General features: G+C 33.8%; 1 protein-coding gene across 1 annotated transcript in view; it reads left to right on the forward strand.

The window, feature by feature from the left end:
- The first annotated feature begins 6,284 nt into the window (after nucleotides 1-6,284).
- LOC141332056 (adhesion G-protein coupled receptor G5-like) overlaps nucleotides 6,285-18,156 on the forward strand; it is a 30,159-nt gene continuing 18,287 nt past the window's right edge. Inside the window, exon 1 of the mRNA XM_073837138.1 lies at nucleotides 6,285-6,727. Within this exon, the coding sequence (XP_073693239.1) occupies nucleotides 6,310-6,727 (418 nt within the window). The 5' untranslated portion in view covers nucleotides 6,285-6,309. The remainder of the gene's footprint in view (nucleotides 6,728-18,156) is intronic.

Genomic DNA, 18,156 nt, shown 5'->3' on the forward strand with positions numbered 1-18,156 from the left:
AATAGCTTACAATGTCTTAAAGAAATATAATATAATACGGTTACTATAGTTCATTTAAAAAAAACACAGTTACTACAGTTAATTTGACAAAAAAATACAACAAATGAATATGACTAACCCTGTAAAGCCTGACGTAACGAAATGATAGTGAGGAAAAATTTATTTGAAATTTTTTTGAAATGGAACCGTTTATTGAAAGAAAAAAGTTTGCATGTATATTACAGTGAGAATATGGAGCTCACAGAGAAAAACACACATCAGTGTTGTTCAGAAACAACAAATTTCAATGTATGAAAATTATATTGATTTTTTTTTTCTTCATTGTTACCGAAAGAGTGTTTTAGTCCATTGGTTGAGATTGTTTTTACACCCCAACATTTATGATCACTAAATATTCATGTGTCCCCCTCTCATAGCTACAAGGTGTGAGTAGATAGGCCCCATCATTTTGAGGTAAATGTGTTTAAAAGTCTGAAAAATCTGTGTGTAACTTTAAGAAGCAAGGAGTAAGGAATAATGAGTTATTCTATAACATTTAGTTTTTATGTGTACAACTGTGCTAGGTAACCATGTACTAATTAGCATCTTTGAGCTAGGATCAAAAGTAGCCTATCTAAAATTGTCACTACCAAAACAGTCATGACCGAAACATGCCATCAGTGTTTCGATAGTGACAAAACGGACCACATAAAAAAAAAAAAAAAAAAAAAAAAATGTAGTACAGCACTGTTTTTGTATTTAGTATGTTTTAGTGTTTTAGTATGCAAGTTAAAATTCTGTAATGTGATGTGGTCACTGCCCAAACATTACTGTTACTACCGAAAATGTGCAGTCACTACAGAAACATGGGATGTTTTGTCAAAAATAACATATACTGAATTATCAACTAAGATGTTTTGATATATTTTGGTTCAATGTATATTCAAACTAATGAATCCTTAACTTTGAAATCAGTATGATTAACTTTTTGCCTTTTACAAACAAAAATTGAATTCAAAATACAACAAATCTCATAAATTACACTTGAAATATTGTTAAAAACGTAATTGTAATTGACTTACCTCTAAAAATGTTATAAAATAGCAATATATATATATATATATTTACAATGTAGATGTAAGCAAAATCTTAAAAGGTCAATATAACCCTTCTAATTAAAATATTATTACTGTGTTTCGGTAGTGACAAATTTGAGGAGAGGACAAATATTCCAAAACTTTCTAAAAATACAATATGAGAATTAACTGCACAATCACTAGAAATGTGAACCTTGGATATTATACTTTGCATACATACACATTTTTTGGAAAAATACTTTTTTCTAGATGTTTCCAACTGTTTTTGTAGACAAGCCCATATATCAGTTGACGCTCTGTATATCCCAGTAATACGTTGTTGTATGATAATTATAGTTAAATGCTTAGTTTTATGATCAAATTTCTGTAGTTTTATTTGTTTATTTATTCATTTATTTGCTGTTGGGGGGGACTCTTAGAGGAAAAGGTTCTAGGCTATATATACAACCCTGGTATACCTTGTGTTATGAAATATGCACAATACAATTGTGTACATGTGGACAGAAGTAATGCAGATGGCATTGTTTGTATTATATTGTTTCATGTAGGCCTATTTGGCAAACACTTTACATTGTATTCAAGCCAGGTATACATTTTGTTCATTCATTCAGTACCATCAAAAAATGTAACCGAGAGAAAAAGCCCAGACATTTTTTCTGACCTCATCCTGCAACCAAAAAACAGTTTATGAATCTATTTAGTTTCTGCACCACAAACATGAGCACCACTTCCAAAGCTAAAGGTTTGATCTGATTGATTGCAGCAGTGTAGATTACCCATGAACAAACTGTGCAGGCAGCAGATAAGGCCTCCTGCCACAGCAGCTGCATCTTTCTCTATTCTATCTTCGTCAGGAGGGGCCCATCTCTATTTTGAAAATCACCCCCTACTGGATATGGTGCAAAACAGAAGGGGTGTAAAGAGCATTGTAATTGGTAGCAGAGGGAGAGTCTGTCAGTGAGACTGGATTCATTTAGAGCAAGTCATTAGACAACGGGTGGAACATAAATTACAGCTTTCTAGAAATAACGGTATGTAAGGCAAATTAAAACATTGATTCAGGAGACAGAACACATTCATACACAGGTATCTATTATAATGTTCCATGAGTAGGCCTCCATGTTGTGTATCAATATGTAAACTGACAAAAAAAGTAATTCTAAGTAGTGTGTCCCTCAACATGCTGAGGGAAAAAAACGTTCATGACAGTAATGTACAAGTAGGCCTACTCTAGGGGGAGCCATATCCTTAGTCATAGCAGAATGACCACAACAGCAGCATGTAAATCCACAAATTAAAATCAGGTTTACAGTAAAATAAATAAACAATACTGAAAACTGGAGAAAAAAACAATTAGGCATTAATTTATTTATCATTAAGATATTAATGATATACTTAGATATTATTAAGCCTGTCCTTCTGGGATTACATAATGTTTTTTCCTGTAAATGGTTCATTAGAACACACCCATCCCTTTACACAACATGGACCACCTCCCACAGCTGGAAATAAATGACCTTATTTTTCCTCATGTGCTCTTCAGGCTGAAAATATTATGAAGCAGGGACACATAAGAAATATATCACACCTGTACTCCACCCAGCAACTGTGTCCCAAAATACACAAGTTTCACACACTCCTCTGTCCTTCCAAACAAGATTAATGTTACATTATACTAATGGAACTCAAGATGTGTTCATTCTCACAGCCAGGGAATTTTGCTGCACTCTGACTTTAACCAAACCATGACAGAAGGCCACAGAGAGAGAGAGAGAGAGAGAGAGAGAGAGAGAGAGAGAGAGAGAGAGAGAGAGAGAGAGAGAGAGAGAGAGAGAGAGAGAGAGAGAGAGAGAGAGAGAGAGAGAGAGAGAGAGAGAGAGAGAGAGAGAGAGAGAGAGAGAGAGCAGGTCATAGCAGGCCAGTTTTCACAGTTTAGAAGTTATTTCTAATTGTGTCTTCATATTACCACATGAAAACAGCAGGCTACTCTGCTTTTCAGCCTGCAAACAATAAATATAATGTTAGACAACATTCATGTCTAAATGTGAACTATGTTGCTTTTCTTAAATGTCATGAAGGCTTTGAAAGTTTTTGGTCACACAGTCATACTTTAATACTTATCTCTTCTGTTTGGTTTCCAACTAAAGTTTATGTGCTTCTAAGTAGACGGATTTGGGTTAGTTTTTATTTGTCTTGTTAGACTGTAGCTGTGCTATTAATAGGTTATTTAACTGTGGTCTGACAGTGGGGTTAGTGGGCTAATGGCACATCCTGAGAGAGTTGGTTTGAAGTCTTCACAGAGCATCTGTTTCTCACGATCGATGAAAAGGGAAGTGTTACATGTCTTCTATATACAGGTTATAAAATATGAAGTTGTAATATATCGCCTTAATTTATTAATTATCCCTAATCTGCTTTATTTGATCGCATTTATTTGCAAGCAACCGTCCTTGTCTTTGTCTCTGTCATTGGTTCACCTTGGGATCTAACAGAGTCAGATAAGACATCAGTGAGATACCAAACAGCTGATGTTAATCAAGTGAGTACATTTATCATTGTGTTCATTGAGTTTTTAGTCAAAGAGCTTATATTTTTAGAGCGCTCACATTTGGTTTAAGTTGTGATCCTAAAATCCAGACATACATAATCTTCCTTATATACTCTTTTATACATACAGTGCCGAAAGTATTCATTTTTCAATTCAATTCATTCAATTCATTTTTATGTTAAACTGCTTTAACTTACATTTTTCCAACATCAATCTACACTTTACACATCATAAAGGCATTAATCAAATTAGAATTCGAATTAAAGATCTAAGTAAAATTCAAAGTCAAATCTGAGAGAAGTAAGTCTAATAGAAATATTAGACTGTCTAGGTGCACCCAGTATCAGAGTAAAAGATAGAGACCACAGAGAAAGAAGAATTAAGAAGTGTGAAGTCTCCGATCTGCAAGGGGTGCAGGGTTACCTCTTATACCCATAAACAAGACAGTCAAGGAAGTCTATAGGTTGCCTATATGTCTAATTTTGATTAAGAACACATTACTCATGTCTGAGCTCGTGACCAAAGGCGTTATTAATTTGCATGTTTGCCCACCAACCCAAACTTTAAAAAGGCACATTTACAAAGAAGTACTTCTTGCACTTGTTCTAAGAACATTGGTCTGTCTGTTGGAGTTGATGATAGATATGATAAAATGTGTGAAAATAACACAGCTACATAGCAACAGCATAAAAGGTTAGTCAGGGTAAAACTGTTAGGACATTGAATACATATTCTCAAAAAATTAATAATGATATAAATACAATAATTCATAATACAGCTAATACGGCATAATCTTAGATATGAATATTCAAATTCTTGTTAATTCTTGTTAATTCTAAGTCGACACATCAAGTATGATTTGGAAAGGCACACATATCTTAATAAAAGATCTAACAGCTGAAATGCATATTAGCGCAAAAACAAAGCCCTGAGTTAAAAACAAAACTAAACCAAAAAAAATGCCTGTAGAGCACAAAGACGGGACTGCATTAAGCCACACATCTGGGGAAGAGTTCAGAAAAACATCTGCTGCATTCACAGAAGCATGTATTCTCTGTTACCATTGGAAGAAGTTTGAAACAACCTTGACTCTTCCTAGAGTTGGCCTCCTGGCCAAACTGGCCTTGGCTAGATTGTGACCAAGAACCTGATGGTCACTCTAGCTGAGCTCCATGATCATATATGCAGATGAGAGAAACTTACAAAACGACAAACATCACTGCAACACTCCACCAATCTGGACTTTATTTTGGTGTGGCAAGACTCAATCCTCTCCTCAGTGAAGACACATGAAAACAACACTTGGAATTAGCAAAAAAGCAACTAAAGCACAGTGAGAAACAAGATTCTGTGGTCTGATGAACCTCAATTCCAAGCATCATGTTTGAAGGAAACCAGGCACTGTTCATCAGTACAATCCCAAAAGTAAAGTGTGCTGGTAACAGCCTCATGCTGTGGGGCTGTTTTTTCCCCAGTGTTTCTCAGGGACTGAGGGACTCGAAAGAGAAGAAGAAAAGCTCAATGCAACAAAATATTGAGATAGCCTTCATAAAACCCAGTCCAGAGCATTCAGAACCTCAGACTGGACAGAAGGTTCACCTTTCAAAAGGACAATGACCCAAAGTACACAGCAAGAGTGGCTTATAGACAATTCTGTGAATGTACTTGGGTGGCCCAGCCAGAGCCTGGCCTTGAAAACCCTAAAGAAATGTGTGTCTGCTCCCATCCAACCTGATAGAGCTTGAGAGGTTAATAGGCAAGTAGAAAAATGGCAGATAATTGCCAAATGCTGATGTGCAAAGCTTGTTGCATCATGCCAAAAAAACTTGTTGCTGTAAAAGGTGCTTCAGTGATGTACTGAGTTAAGGGTATGAATACTTATGCAATGTGCTTATTTTAGTTTATTTTTATTTTTATAAATGTATGAAGTTGTGACAGTTCAGTTTTTCCTTTGTCATTATGGTGTATGGAGTGTAGACTGATGAGGAAAAAAAGTAATTTAAAACAGTCTAACATAAGGCAGCAACATAACAAAACTTGAAAAAAAAATGAAGGAGACTCGGAGACTTCATGTTATGCATACAGCAAAAGATACTGTTCCACCATTAACCATTAATTTAAGCAAGTATTAGTAGGGGTCATGTTTATGTGACAAATTGATGCATTTTGTGTTCTCATTCATAAAACTGCGGGAATGTTCCTTAATGTGTCCTATGACTGAGACCGTGATACTATATTTCAATAATATTGAGTTTGTGACAGAGCAGAGCCATGGCTTAATTTCAGGGGACCAACTTTTTATGAGATTTTATGACATTTTAAATGTTATTATGCTTATTATTTTTATATAACAAACCCATGTCTGAATGTATGACAAGTCATTGAGTATGTTTTCCTCCCTCTTTAACTGAATTCTCTGTTGCTTTTTCACACACCATTCATTAAGGATAATCCAAAGACTGTAAGAATGTGGATGATCACCTGTCTTTGGTTCATCTTGGTTCTAGGTAAGAAAGTGTTTCTAAAGAATTCAATTTAAGCATTGAATTAGTATAATAGCAGGATGAAATATGTAGACGCAATGTAAAAGCATTTATTTATCGGTTGTTTGTTTGTAATTGATAACTTTTTTCTATATTTATGCTTGTCTATGTAGCAGCAACAGAAAATGACAGAGACTTTAAGATGTGTGGAACCTGGCGCCATGGCATTGCATCCCGAAATCTGAAGTATGATTTTAAAACAGGCTGTGAGGAATTTGAGATTTCAGCTAATGAGAGTACGCTCTCTATTCAAGGCAATATAACAGCCAAGTGCACACAGTTTTCATCCATTGATTTAGAATCAAACCCTCTTCAAAATCAAAGTCATTTCTGTGTGTTCTGGGAGCCACTGCTGGACCTGCTGATAGTGGAGGTAAATGGAAAGAATTACACTCTGTGTAAATCACACGGATTTCAAGGAAACTGCTGCACTGACCTCTCATCTGACCAACATGAAACTGCTGCTCTGTATGGTATTTTGAATGGCAGCATCCACGGCGATATCATCAACAATAATGTCATGAAAATATATAACTTTAAAGGAGATTCAACCAACTGCAGTAAGAACCATTTATTTTAATACATACAACTTTGTCTTATATTTTTTTATACTAAATATTTTAAAAGAAAAAAAACTCTACTGACCTCACTTCTAAATTTAGCCTTTCTGAGCAAGTAATTAGCTTACTTTTTCTTTTACAGAAAAGAAATTCTGTGATGAGGCAAGTCAGAAGCCCAGTGGAGCAAACATGTGAGACAATCATTATTTTATTTTAATTAGTTATAAGTGTTGTGTTGCAGATAGCAAGATGTGATGTTGTGCATACTCATAAGATTGCAATCATGACAGGCTTATGTATGAGTAAAAAACAGGTTGAGCCGCAAACAGGAAACTGAACCCATTACATCTGCAGTGGCTTTCTAACTTATATGTTCACTTTTAATGCATGAAATTCCAATGACATCATTGGATTTTTTGATGCATTAATAACATCTTTAAAATGTGCATTTGTGTATATATTTTTTTAAATCATGCTGTTTTGCTCCATTTATGTGTGAATATGTAAAAATAACTTATAATACTTATATATCTGTTTAACATGTCAAAATGGATGTGTTTGAAGGATAGAGGAAGTAATGATTAAATTCAATACAGCGGGTCGTTTGGATCTACCTTGTGCTCACAGCATAATCATTGAGATGAAAGAGGATTTCACAGGACTTCATTTAACTCTGCCAGTAAGTAATATTCACCTTATAGAAGCAGAGAGTTCGAATAACCTTTGAGTCACAGAAAGGTCTCTTTCTAGCATATGAATAAATATATATGTTGCATTCTAGGCCCCTCGAACTATACCACCAAATATGATACCCTCAGTTTATCTTCCATCCTGCCTGAAATCCAAATCAAGGAGCATATCCAAAGTGGTGTGTACTTATTACAAGGACCACGCATTATTTCAGGTATGGCAATATTTGTCAAGCAGAGATAAATCATGTGGATTATTTTACTTCCATTAGTTTACCAACATAACAGCAATGTACAGTATAACATAACAGTATTTTTGTTGTGTAGGGAGCATCTAATTCAACTATTCTGAATGACATAGTTGGACTCTCTGTGGAGAATGAGATCATCAAAAACCTCCCAGAACCTGTCAAAATCAAGTTTCATCACTCTGTTCTTCCAGTAAGTCTTTTTGAGCATGTTAATTTTTTAAATACTTTAGTTATATGAAAGGCAATTTATAGGCTTAGCCACAACTATAGCTCACATTATTTTCTAATGAGTAGACTAAATGTCTGCCATTTCCTCAACACTGAAAATCACATGATGTGAAGCCTGATAAAAATGCTGATGTTGTTTTCAGCATTTAAATTGCACAGGCCACATTTAATCGTACAGAATTTATGACAGCTGAATTTTGCAATAGCTACGATGAATCACTACTGTATGTTAAAAAAGATGCATTTCTTTCATTTAACAGGCTAACTATTCTAGAAGATGTGTTTCATGGGACACAAAACTAGGTGCACTTAAGTCTTCATGTTCATAGACACATCAACACTGAGTATTAGACATCAAGCAAATGTTTTAATGCTAGCTGAAGCACAATTACTGACTGTTCTGTTGATGCATCTCTGCAGATAATAAAGTGAACTGGAGATATGACGGCTGTGAGACTGTTCAAATCCATGATACAGAGACAGAATGCCACTGTGATCACCTCACATACTTTGCTATTCTTGTGGTGAGTAGCAGCTTTAACAAACAAAAAAAATACACTAAATAAGTGTGCTTTTACTCAATGCTGATATTTTTCATTGAGAGGCAGACTTTATGAATAACATGTATTCCTTCCATCCTTGGGAATATGGATAACCAATGGGACAGTGTGTTAACGGATTACACCACACAAATGTCATGATACTGTACATACCTTATATATTTTTCTTTAACCCTTTAGGAAGTGAAACAGAAGGCTACAATTCGCCATCTAGAGGCTCTGACGGTCATTACCGCTGTGGGTTGTGGCATGTCTTCAGTTAGCTGCTTGGTTCTCTTCTACTGGCTCGCTAAACGCAGGTAACTGACTTAAGTGGCTTGTATGGAATGTTTATTCTTTTATTTCTATTGTGAATCTGCCCCATTTTTATTTCTATTTCTGGTTTTGTCTCTATCGCTTTTCCTGTACTCCAGTGGAGAGAAAGACCAGTCATTACTGGTGCACCGTGGTCTGGTGGTGGCAGCATTTCTTTTTTACCTGTGCTTCAACCTTAGCAGTACACTAGCAAATACTGGAAATGAAACTGTTTGTAAGATAACAGGAACTTTTTGGCAGTTTTTTTTGCTTAGCACCCTCTTCTGGATGACTGTGGAAATGTTTCACACATTCTTTTTAATCTACTGTTTATCAAGCTCAACTCTTCCTCCATGGGTCTTTTACTTGGCAGGCTTTGGTGAGTTAGTTAAAATATGAATTGTTCTGTCCTAAGAACCTATTCAAAAATGGCTATATTTTCTAAATTTTAAATGTTTTTTTTTTTTAGGTGTCCCAGCTATATTAGTTTGTAGATTGCTTACTATAGGTGATATTTATGGCTTAAAGAAGATGGTGCCAAGTGAAGATGTTTCCATTCTATATTTCATGTATGTAGACCTTTTCGTAAGATGTAACTATGTAGTATGCAAAACAAAAATACATATATTTCTAAATATTAAAAAAAACGTTCTCACTTAGGTTCTGGATGTTGGATTCTGACACGAGCAGATTGGCTTATTACATCATAATTATTGGCCTACTAGCAGTTGTGGTAATCTCTGGTACAGTCATGCTTTTCTTTGTGGCTACAAAGATACATAACCAGACTGTGTGGAGGAAGAACCGCATGGCTTTTTTCAGTATCTGGGGTCTCACTTGTCTGTTTAGCATAACGTGGGGCCTGGGTCTCTGCTGTTTTGTCCCTCTGTCAGAGGCCACCCTCTTCCTCTTCTGCATTACCAATTCTTGTCATGGTGAGACTTTTTTTAGTTTTTTTAGTTATTTAGCCAAGAAAGTTATGGAAGAAGATTTAATACTGGCCTCACCAATGCTTTTGTGACAATTTGACATAATATAATCTATAATAGTAAGCTGTGTTACCATTGATTATAATCAACTAATAATCAATATTTCTGTATCCAAACAGGATTTTTTTATATGCTGCGATACTATGCTCTTGAACGGATGAAAAAGAGATGTGAATTGAGTTTGGATGGGGGCAGCAGAGGATCTGTTATGTTACAGTGCAGAAATGATGAAGGAGAGTTTTTGAAGTGATTTTTTTTTATTAAAAAGGTGTTCATTAATGACGTAAATGACATTTGGTTTCAGAATCAAACATAAATGCTTCATATGTTATATGTTGCATTTCTTTAATCTTTTTCTGTGCGTGAACATAATAGTTTAACATTATGAAGCAAGTCTTGTCTTTCAGCAATATTTCTGTGTAAATCTGCCGTATGCAATCCTTAAGTTTATATATATTTGTAGGCACAATGTTTTTGGAGTTTACAGTAATGAAAAAAAACTTATTAGAAAGGGTTTTTAATGTGAAATACTTTGAAATAATTTGTGACTGTGGCCTATGTAAACCAATATTTCAATTATCTTGAATTGTACACATCTGAATATTCCACTGGCTGTTGCATTTTCGTGCCTGCTTGAAATTTTATTCATTCTTACATTTATTTTATTTTTGCGTCTGTGAAAACATTAAACTATTCATTTCAATGTCCTCTTTAAAAATACATTTATTGCAAAAACATAATGACACATGACTGTCTCATTTCCGTTTACAGTTCTTGGCAGCATTACAAATGATTAATGTTATTTACACAAGGTGTAACAGTAACAGGTGACACATTTTTTGTGCATGTCGACAATCCACAATCGATTCATTCAAAAATGGATTCATTCAGGTAGAGATGAGCAACAGATCTGCTTTTGCTTTGTTAGGAACCGTTGGCGGAATGTAGATGTAAGTTATATCAACTTCTTGTTTTTATGGAACAATTGTATCTACCTTTTTCTTCAACGTGGAGGTAAGCCAATGGGTGAAACGTCCGGTTCATTATCCACTAGAGAAAAATAAGGAGAAGAACAACGTGCAGTAAATGGTAAAACTGTTTGCACTACAAACCAGTGTTCCCATAATTAAGATAATACATTAAAATTGTATGGAAAAACACCAATTTGCAATATCAACCAGCAATCTTTTTTTTTATTAATTACACAAACACACAAAAGGAAGACTCCATTTATATCAGTGAGAATTATGTACTCCCTTATTATTTGATACATCTCAAGTCAAGTCACCTTTATTTATATACCGCTTTTTACAATACAGATTGTGTCAAAGCAACTTTACAGGATTTAACAGGAAGATATTGTGCCGATAATGCAAGAGGACAATAGTAAACACCATTTTCAGTTAAAGTCAGTTCATCTTTAATTCAGTGATGTCATCGTTCAGCTCAGTTTAGTTCAAATTGTCTAATAGGGAATATAGGGATGGTTGTAACATTTTTTACATTTCTGTCTGTAACTTGGAGTTCTTTCAAGCCAGTGCGTTTAAAATGTGACTCAAACTAGTTACTAGTGTCGGCTGAATGGCGTCACTTTTATTTTTATCACAAACAGAAATTAGAGGTGGGTGGTATGACCAATATTTTATTTCATGGAATGAGTAATTTTATTTCATGATATAGCTATTTTTATATGAAGTCATTCTGAAACAAAAAGGTGTTTATATAATAAACGTCAATACTTTGGAAATGAAAAATACTTCACCTTGTTTGATTTTTCTTTTATTTGATAAATTATTTCGGCTATTTATGTAAAAACACTCACTTTTAGATAACACCCCCAAATGACTGATTTTAAATGCAGCTTGTATGTGCGATTAAACTTTAAATAAGATGTTTCTGAATTACTTTATAACCTCATGTTATTGTTTTACTTTATAATATCTAAATACTTTATAGTGAAATAGTCTATTCATAATAAATTCTCACTTCTTAATTTACTTCCTTTAATTTTGTACGATATTATTAATATGGGTTATATTGTTTACATTTGTTCCCTGGTGCAGTTTTGCCATGTCTACTTATTATACTGTGTTTTTAAAGGGGTTTGTTTAGCTCTTTTTGTGATAACTAGCAACCCTTCACCTGGAGCTTTTTTCAAGAGAGGGAAGAGTTAAGTAGTGACTAGAAGGAGAGCAGCAGTATGCAAACTGAACATTAGCTAACAGCTACTGTTAGTACTAAGTATAACGTTACACACCTTATAACCGCGTCATTATTTGACAACAGCCGGTGAAGACTCACACGACGCCACTCATCTGCTGCGTCCCAATTCGCCTACTTATACTATGCCCTAAAAGTATGTACTCTTTTTGTAAAGAAAAAGTACATACTGTTGAGTATGTAGCAGAATAGTAGGCAGGCTTTGGGACGTACTACTTCGTCATAACTGCTTCTTTAACGGACGCTCTGTTGCTTAGTTACCTGAATCCTGTCACTGTTTAAACTGCCCTGTCAATCATCACAGTTAACATTATCTACATTTCGTTTAATTTGATTTTCTACCGTATTAGAGAGAAATGAGTCTTTCATGCCGAGGACTCTGCTCTTGTGTTTGCATAATTATGCCTTTAAACGTTAATGACCAAACCTATCATTATAAAAGTTCATAATGTTGCTGCACATGAAATATAACGCAGATAACATTAATAAAATATTTTTTATCAGCTTACAGACTGATTATTTATCACTCAAACCCATTTCTCTACCTGTCGCGCATATCCTCCATGTTTGTAGTTTTTTTTTTAAACACTTTTTATGCGTGTTAGTATGTAGTTCTAATCGAATCCTCGTTCCCCAGGTGAAAAAAAAAATACTTAAATGCAATGAAAATACACTTTAAATACCCGCAAATACATTTTTAGTACATTGTTATTTTTTTGTGTTAAAAAATGTGTGATGTTTATACACTATAAATACACTAATTAAAAGTATGTTTATACTTCAGTAGGACTTAAGTACACTTGAAAAAAGTATACTAAATACCAGTAATACTTAAATAAATTTTTAGTGTACTAAAATAAAGTATACTACAGAAAAAACATGCAAAAGAGTTTTATTAGTGTGTTTTTCAAAAGTGTGCTTTAAATGCTTTAAACATTAGTTGATTATTAGTAGACTGTTTACATACTAATCCTAAGTTTAAAATAAGTTAATATATAAAAAATCTATTAGTAATGTATTGTAGTAGAAGTATATTTTCTCAAAAGTTGTACTTAAGTACACTTAATATGAATGCACTATAAGCCTTAACACTTAAATTGATTTTGAGTGTGGTAATTTTAAGTTATATTAAATTGATTTTATTAAAAATCTATTAGTAATGTATTGTAGTAGAAGTACATTTTCTCAAAAGTTGTACTAAAGTACACTTAATATGAATGCATTATTAGCACTAACACTTAAACTGATTTTGAGTGTGGTAATTCTCCCAGGTTAAAAAAAAAGTGCACTAAAATACACTTTATTTAAGTATACTTAGTACACTTTTCAGTAATGTACTAAAAGTGCTCTATTTTCGAACACTAATTTTGTACTTATTGTACTAAAAATAGTATTAAGTATATGTTAAGATAAACTTAATACCATCTAAGTGTACTCAACTGTGCTATTTTGAGACACCATGAAATTGAACTAAAATGTGCTTTTAACATACTATATCTGTATTTAAAAAAATATATTTAGTTACAACTAGAAATACACTTGAACCCTACTTTTGAAGATTTATAAATATATTTATGACTAATTTAAAGTATAGCAATAATATATTAAAAGAATATACAAAGTGTGAAAAAAGTGTGCTAAAATACAATTTAAGTACACTTAGTGCACTTCCCTAATGTACTTAAAGTGCTCTATTTTCGGCCACTAATTTTGTACTCAATATACTAAAAGTTATTCTTAAGTATATGTTAAGATAAACTTAAAATCATCTAAGTGTACTCAACTGTGCTATTTTGAGACACCATGAAGATGAACTAAAATGTGCTTTTAACATACTATCTCAGCATTTCCAAAAAATGTATTTTGTTACCACTTCTAATAGGATTGAAACATATTTCATAAACCTTTAAATATACTAATTATACATAAAAAATAAACTTACTGATTATTTAAAATACATGAATAATATATAACAAATGTATACAAAGCGTATTTATAATGTATTGCCCAGATATTTTTATCAATAAAAAATACACTTGTTGATTATTTAAAATACATGAATAATATATAATAAATGTATACAAAGCATATTTATAATGTATTGCCCACATATGTTTAATAATAAAAAATACACTTCTTAATTATTTAAAATACATGAATAATATATGATAAATGTATACAAAGTGTATGTCACGCCCTTGGACTGTTTGTCTTGGTTTTTCCCATGCCCTTTTTTGGTCTTCCTGCTCATTAGTGTGATCCCCTCCACCTGTTGTTGTAATTATCTCCCCTTTATAAGTTTGTTTGATTTCCTTGTTTCTTTGTCCGGCTACAAGCGTTACACCTATGTTCCTTCGTTGTGTGCGCGTCTTCTCCCGCCATTCCTGTCTATTGTTACTCTGCCTGAGGATTTATTGAAGACTTTTTATTGAAGACGTTATTTTTTGCTTTCCTACACGTTTCGTGACAACGTATTTATAATGTATTGCCCATACATTTTTATTCATTATAATACACTTATTAATTAATTAAAATATATCAATTATATATAATAAATTTATACAAAGCGTAATTATAATGTCTTGCCCACATATTTTTATTAATAAAAAATACATTATAAATACGCTATGTATACATTTATTATATATTATTCATGTATTTTAAATAATCATCAAGTGTATTTTTTATTAATAAAAATATTTGGGCAATACATTATAAATACGCTTTGTATACATTTGTCATATATTATTCATGTATTTTAAATAATCAACAAATGTATTTTTTATTAATGAATATATGTGGCCAATACATTATAAATACGCTTTGTATACATTTTTTATATATTATTCATGTATTTCAAATAATTAATAAGTGTATTTTTTATTAATAAAAACATGTGGGCAATACATTATAAATACGCCTTGTATACATTTGTTATATATTATTATTGTATTTTAAATAATCAGTAAGTTTATTTTTTATGTATAATTAGTATATTTAAAGGTTTATGAAATATGTTTCAATTGTATTATAAGTGGTAACAAAATACATTTTTGGAAATGCTGAGATAGTATGTTAAAAGCACGTTTTAGTTCATCTTCATGGTGTCTCAAAATAGCACAGTTGAGTACACTTAGATGATCTTAAGTTTATCTTAAGGAGTACTTAAGAATAACTTTTAGTATATTGAGTACAAAATCAGTGCCCGAAAATAGAGCACTTTAAGTACATTAGGGAAGTGCACTAAGTGTACTTAAATTGTATTTTAGCACACTTTTTTCACACTTTGTATATTCTTTTAATATATTATTGTTATACTTTAAATTAGTCATAAATATATTTATAAATGTTTAAAAGTAGGGTTCAAGTGTATTTCTAGTTGTAACTAAATATATATTTTTAAATACAGATATAGTATGTTAAAAGCACATTTTAGTTCAATTTCATGGTGTCTCAAAATAGCACAGTTGAGTACACTTAGATGGTATTAAGTTTATCTTAACATATACTTAATACTATTTTTTAGTACAATAAGTACAAAATTAGTGTGCGAAAATAGAGCACTTTTAGTACATTACTGAAAAGTGTACTAAGTATACTTAAATAAAGTGTATTTTAGTGCACTTTTTTTTTACCTGGGTCACCGCGCAATGTATTGTGGGCAATATTAGCCGCTAGAGTGTGCATTGATCCGCACTTCGAATTCCAAGGTTAAGTAGTAGACCATCCGGGAATACTTTTTTAAACATACTACGATTTGGGACATACTAATTCTATTTTCGAATACTACTATTTAGGACGGATAGTATGCGAATTGGGACGCAGCAATCCTTTCACATTCGCCTACTGCGTTGCGCCCGCGCCTCTTCTGCATCATTTGAGTGTCATGATGGGAGACGTATCGAATCACATGAGGTTATTATCAGCTGGTTCCGATCGGTGTCCGATTGTTTGGACTCAAAAAATATTGTACGTACTGTTACATTCTCAATATTTACTATTTTTGCCTCAGATACAGAATAGATTTGCTTTAACAAGCAGTGTTGAATACGTTTGTTATGTGTAAAGAATAAAGATACAATACATTATTCAAGGTTATTTATATTCGTTACGACATTAATATATGAACTGTTGTAGAAGGTTTGATTCATAATGCTTCCTTCGTTGTAATCCTGTGCGCTCCTCTAAACTGTCCGGGTGCTGCGCTGTTATTGCGGTTGTTGGCTGCTGCACCTTTGTTCCGACAATATCACGGTATTAACAAACCTATAGAAAATTAAATCCTTTGTGGATTCTTCTGATACGCTAGTTCGCCTTTGTTCATCATGCGTTTCTGTCTCGTGCGCGCTGCACGTGAGTTAACCACGCCCAGAGCCTTGGCTCTGACCACGCCCGCTTATTTGCATGTCGGGGTATATAGAGACAGAGCGCCACACCTTCAGATTAAATTCATTATTTAACCATGTCAAAGGATTATTTCACCACCCTGAAAGGAGAAGATATATTGAGAAACTAAATTGAATTGGTCTATAGACCTTTTTCCTGAGTAAACGATGAGCGCCGCCATTACGAATTCTAAGGTCAGATTGAATGCTTTTCTGTTCCGGTTTCCATAGGAACCCTTTCAAATAGCATCCATCTGTTTTTAATGTAGCTATCGTCCGCTGCTTCGTGTCATCTACACACTCATTAAAGTGAGGCACTGACAAATGACGGTCATTGCGACATTGCCAAGTGATGGCGCTATGGAGCCATGTGCTTTTTAAAAACATTTTAATAGGTTTAACATTAGTTTATTAGCTCGGAATATACCCTAATTTGACTAGAAACAATGCAGACCGGAAATGCAAAGCATTCTTTCAGTTAAGAGTCGGACTTCCGTGTTCAGGAAAAACGTCTATATCTGTGCACCATTTTTCTTACTTTCCTTTTGTTGGAGAAATGATCCAACTGAATAGCCCAACGTGAACCCTGACATCTACAACTGTTTGTGTCCTTAAACTCTCGTTTTTTGGGTCGACAGCTTATAAAAACGTAGTTCTGTGTTTTTTAGCTTGTTTACTGTACACCTTGTCACATAGCAGCTTTTAGACATTGTTCAGTTTTTTGTTATAAATCAGAAATGACAAGGAGTCCGCTTCCCGCAATACAAAGGCAATGGATAGGTTGGATTGCCCCCCCCCCCCTCCGATGTGGGCGTGGCCTAAATGCGCTTGTCTCTATATGGAATAAAAAAAATTACGTTACGGTAGACATTTTATTCCGCGGTAACGGTATACCGTCATACCGCCAGTCACACCAAAAATTAAGCGAAACAAAGTGACAAATGAAATAAATTACAAAAAGTAAAAGAAATTAATGAATGAATGAATATTGAGTTCTTGTTAAAATATATTTTTCAGACTGGTATTGGTGACCTCTGGTGGCTCTAAGTAGTGAGGCATGTAACAAAATCAGACCTATGCTGGCCTGACAGGATATTATGTCTTTCTTTGCATGCTCAAGGGAGGTGGATTGGAATGTTTTCATGTAATGTTTACCAAAATCAATTTTTGACTAATTTAACTGCTATCTATCCAGTTGTGTTTCCTTCCTTCCTGTTAAGCATTTCATCTGCTTCAGTAAACACAGTTTAAATGCTTGGGTGGGATAGAAGTAGACATTTGATAGTAGTTACATAATCCTTAAAGCTGTAGAACATTTCACCCAATCTGTGTCTTCAGGGGCTTCAGAACAGAACTCCAAGTGTGGCTCTATTTCATTTCTATGTTGACAATATAAATTTGCTGGTATGTATTCAATCAAAGGTAATTTTTCATTTCTTTGATGCAGTGGACTTAGAGTCATACAATCAGATTAATCCAACCCTGGCAACCTTTCACTCTAAGCTATTAATAAACCAGAATAATTCACCACTTACAGCGCTGGCAGCCCCAGAATTGACCACAGACCCCATGGGACCAGCTTTAAACAGCAAGTCACTAGTCAATCAAATAACCATGGTGACAGTAGAATGACCAATTCCCAGACGCAATCACAAGACGTGAGCAGCTGATTCAGTCTTTGAATGAATTTTAATAATGCAGGGGTGGGGGTATCCATCTGTTTGGGGGAGGTTGTTGGTAAATCCATATGTCAGTTGACAGGCTAACCGACTGCTGACCATAGACTGTAATGTTGCAGACATCATGCGTTCGC

The sequence above is a fragment of the Garra rufa genome, chromosome 3 (assembly GCF_049309525.1).
Source record: "Garra rufa chromosome 3, GarRuf1.0, whole genome shotgun sequence".
NCBI classification, from domain to species: Eukaryota; Metazoa; Chordata; class Actinopteri; order Cypriniformes; family Cyprinidae; genus Garra; species Garra rufa.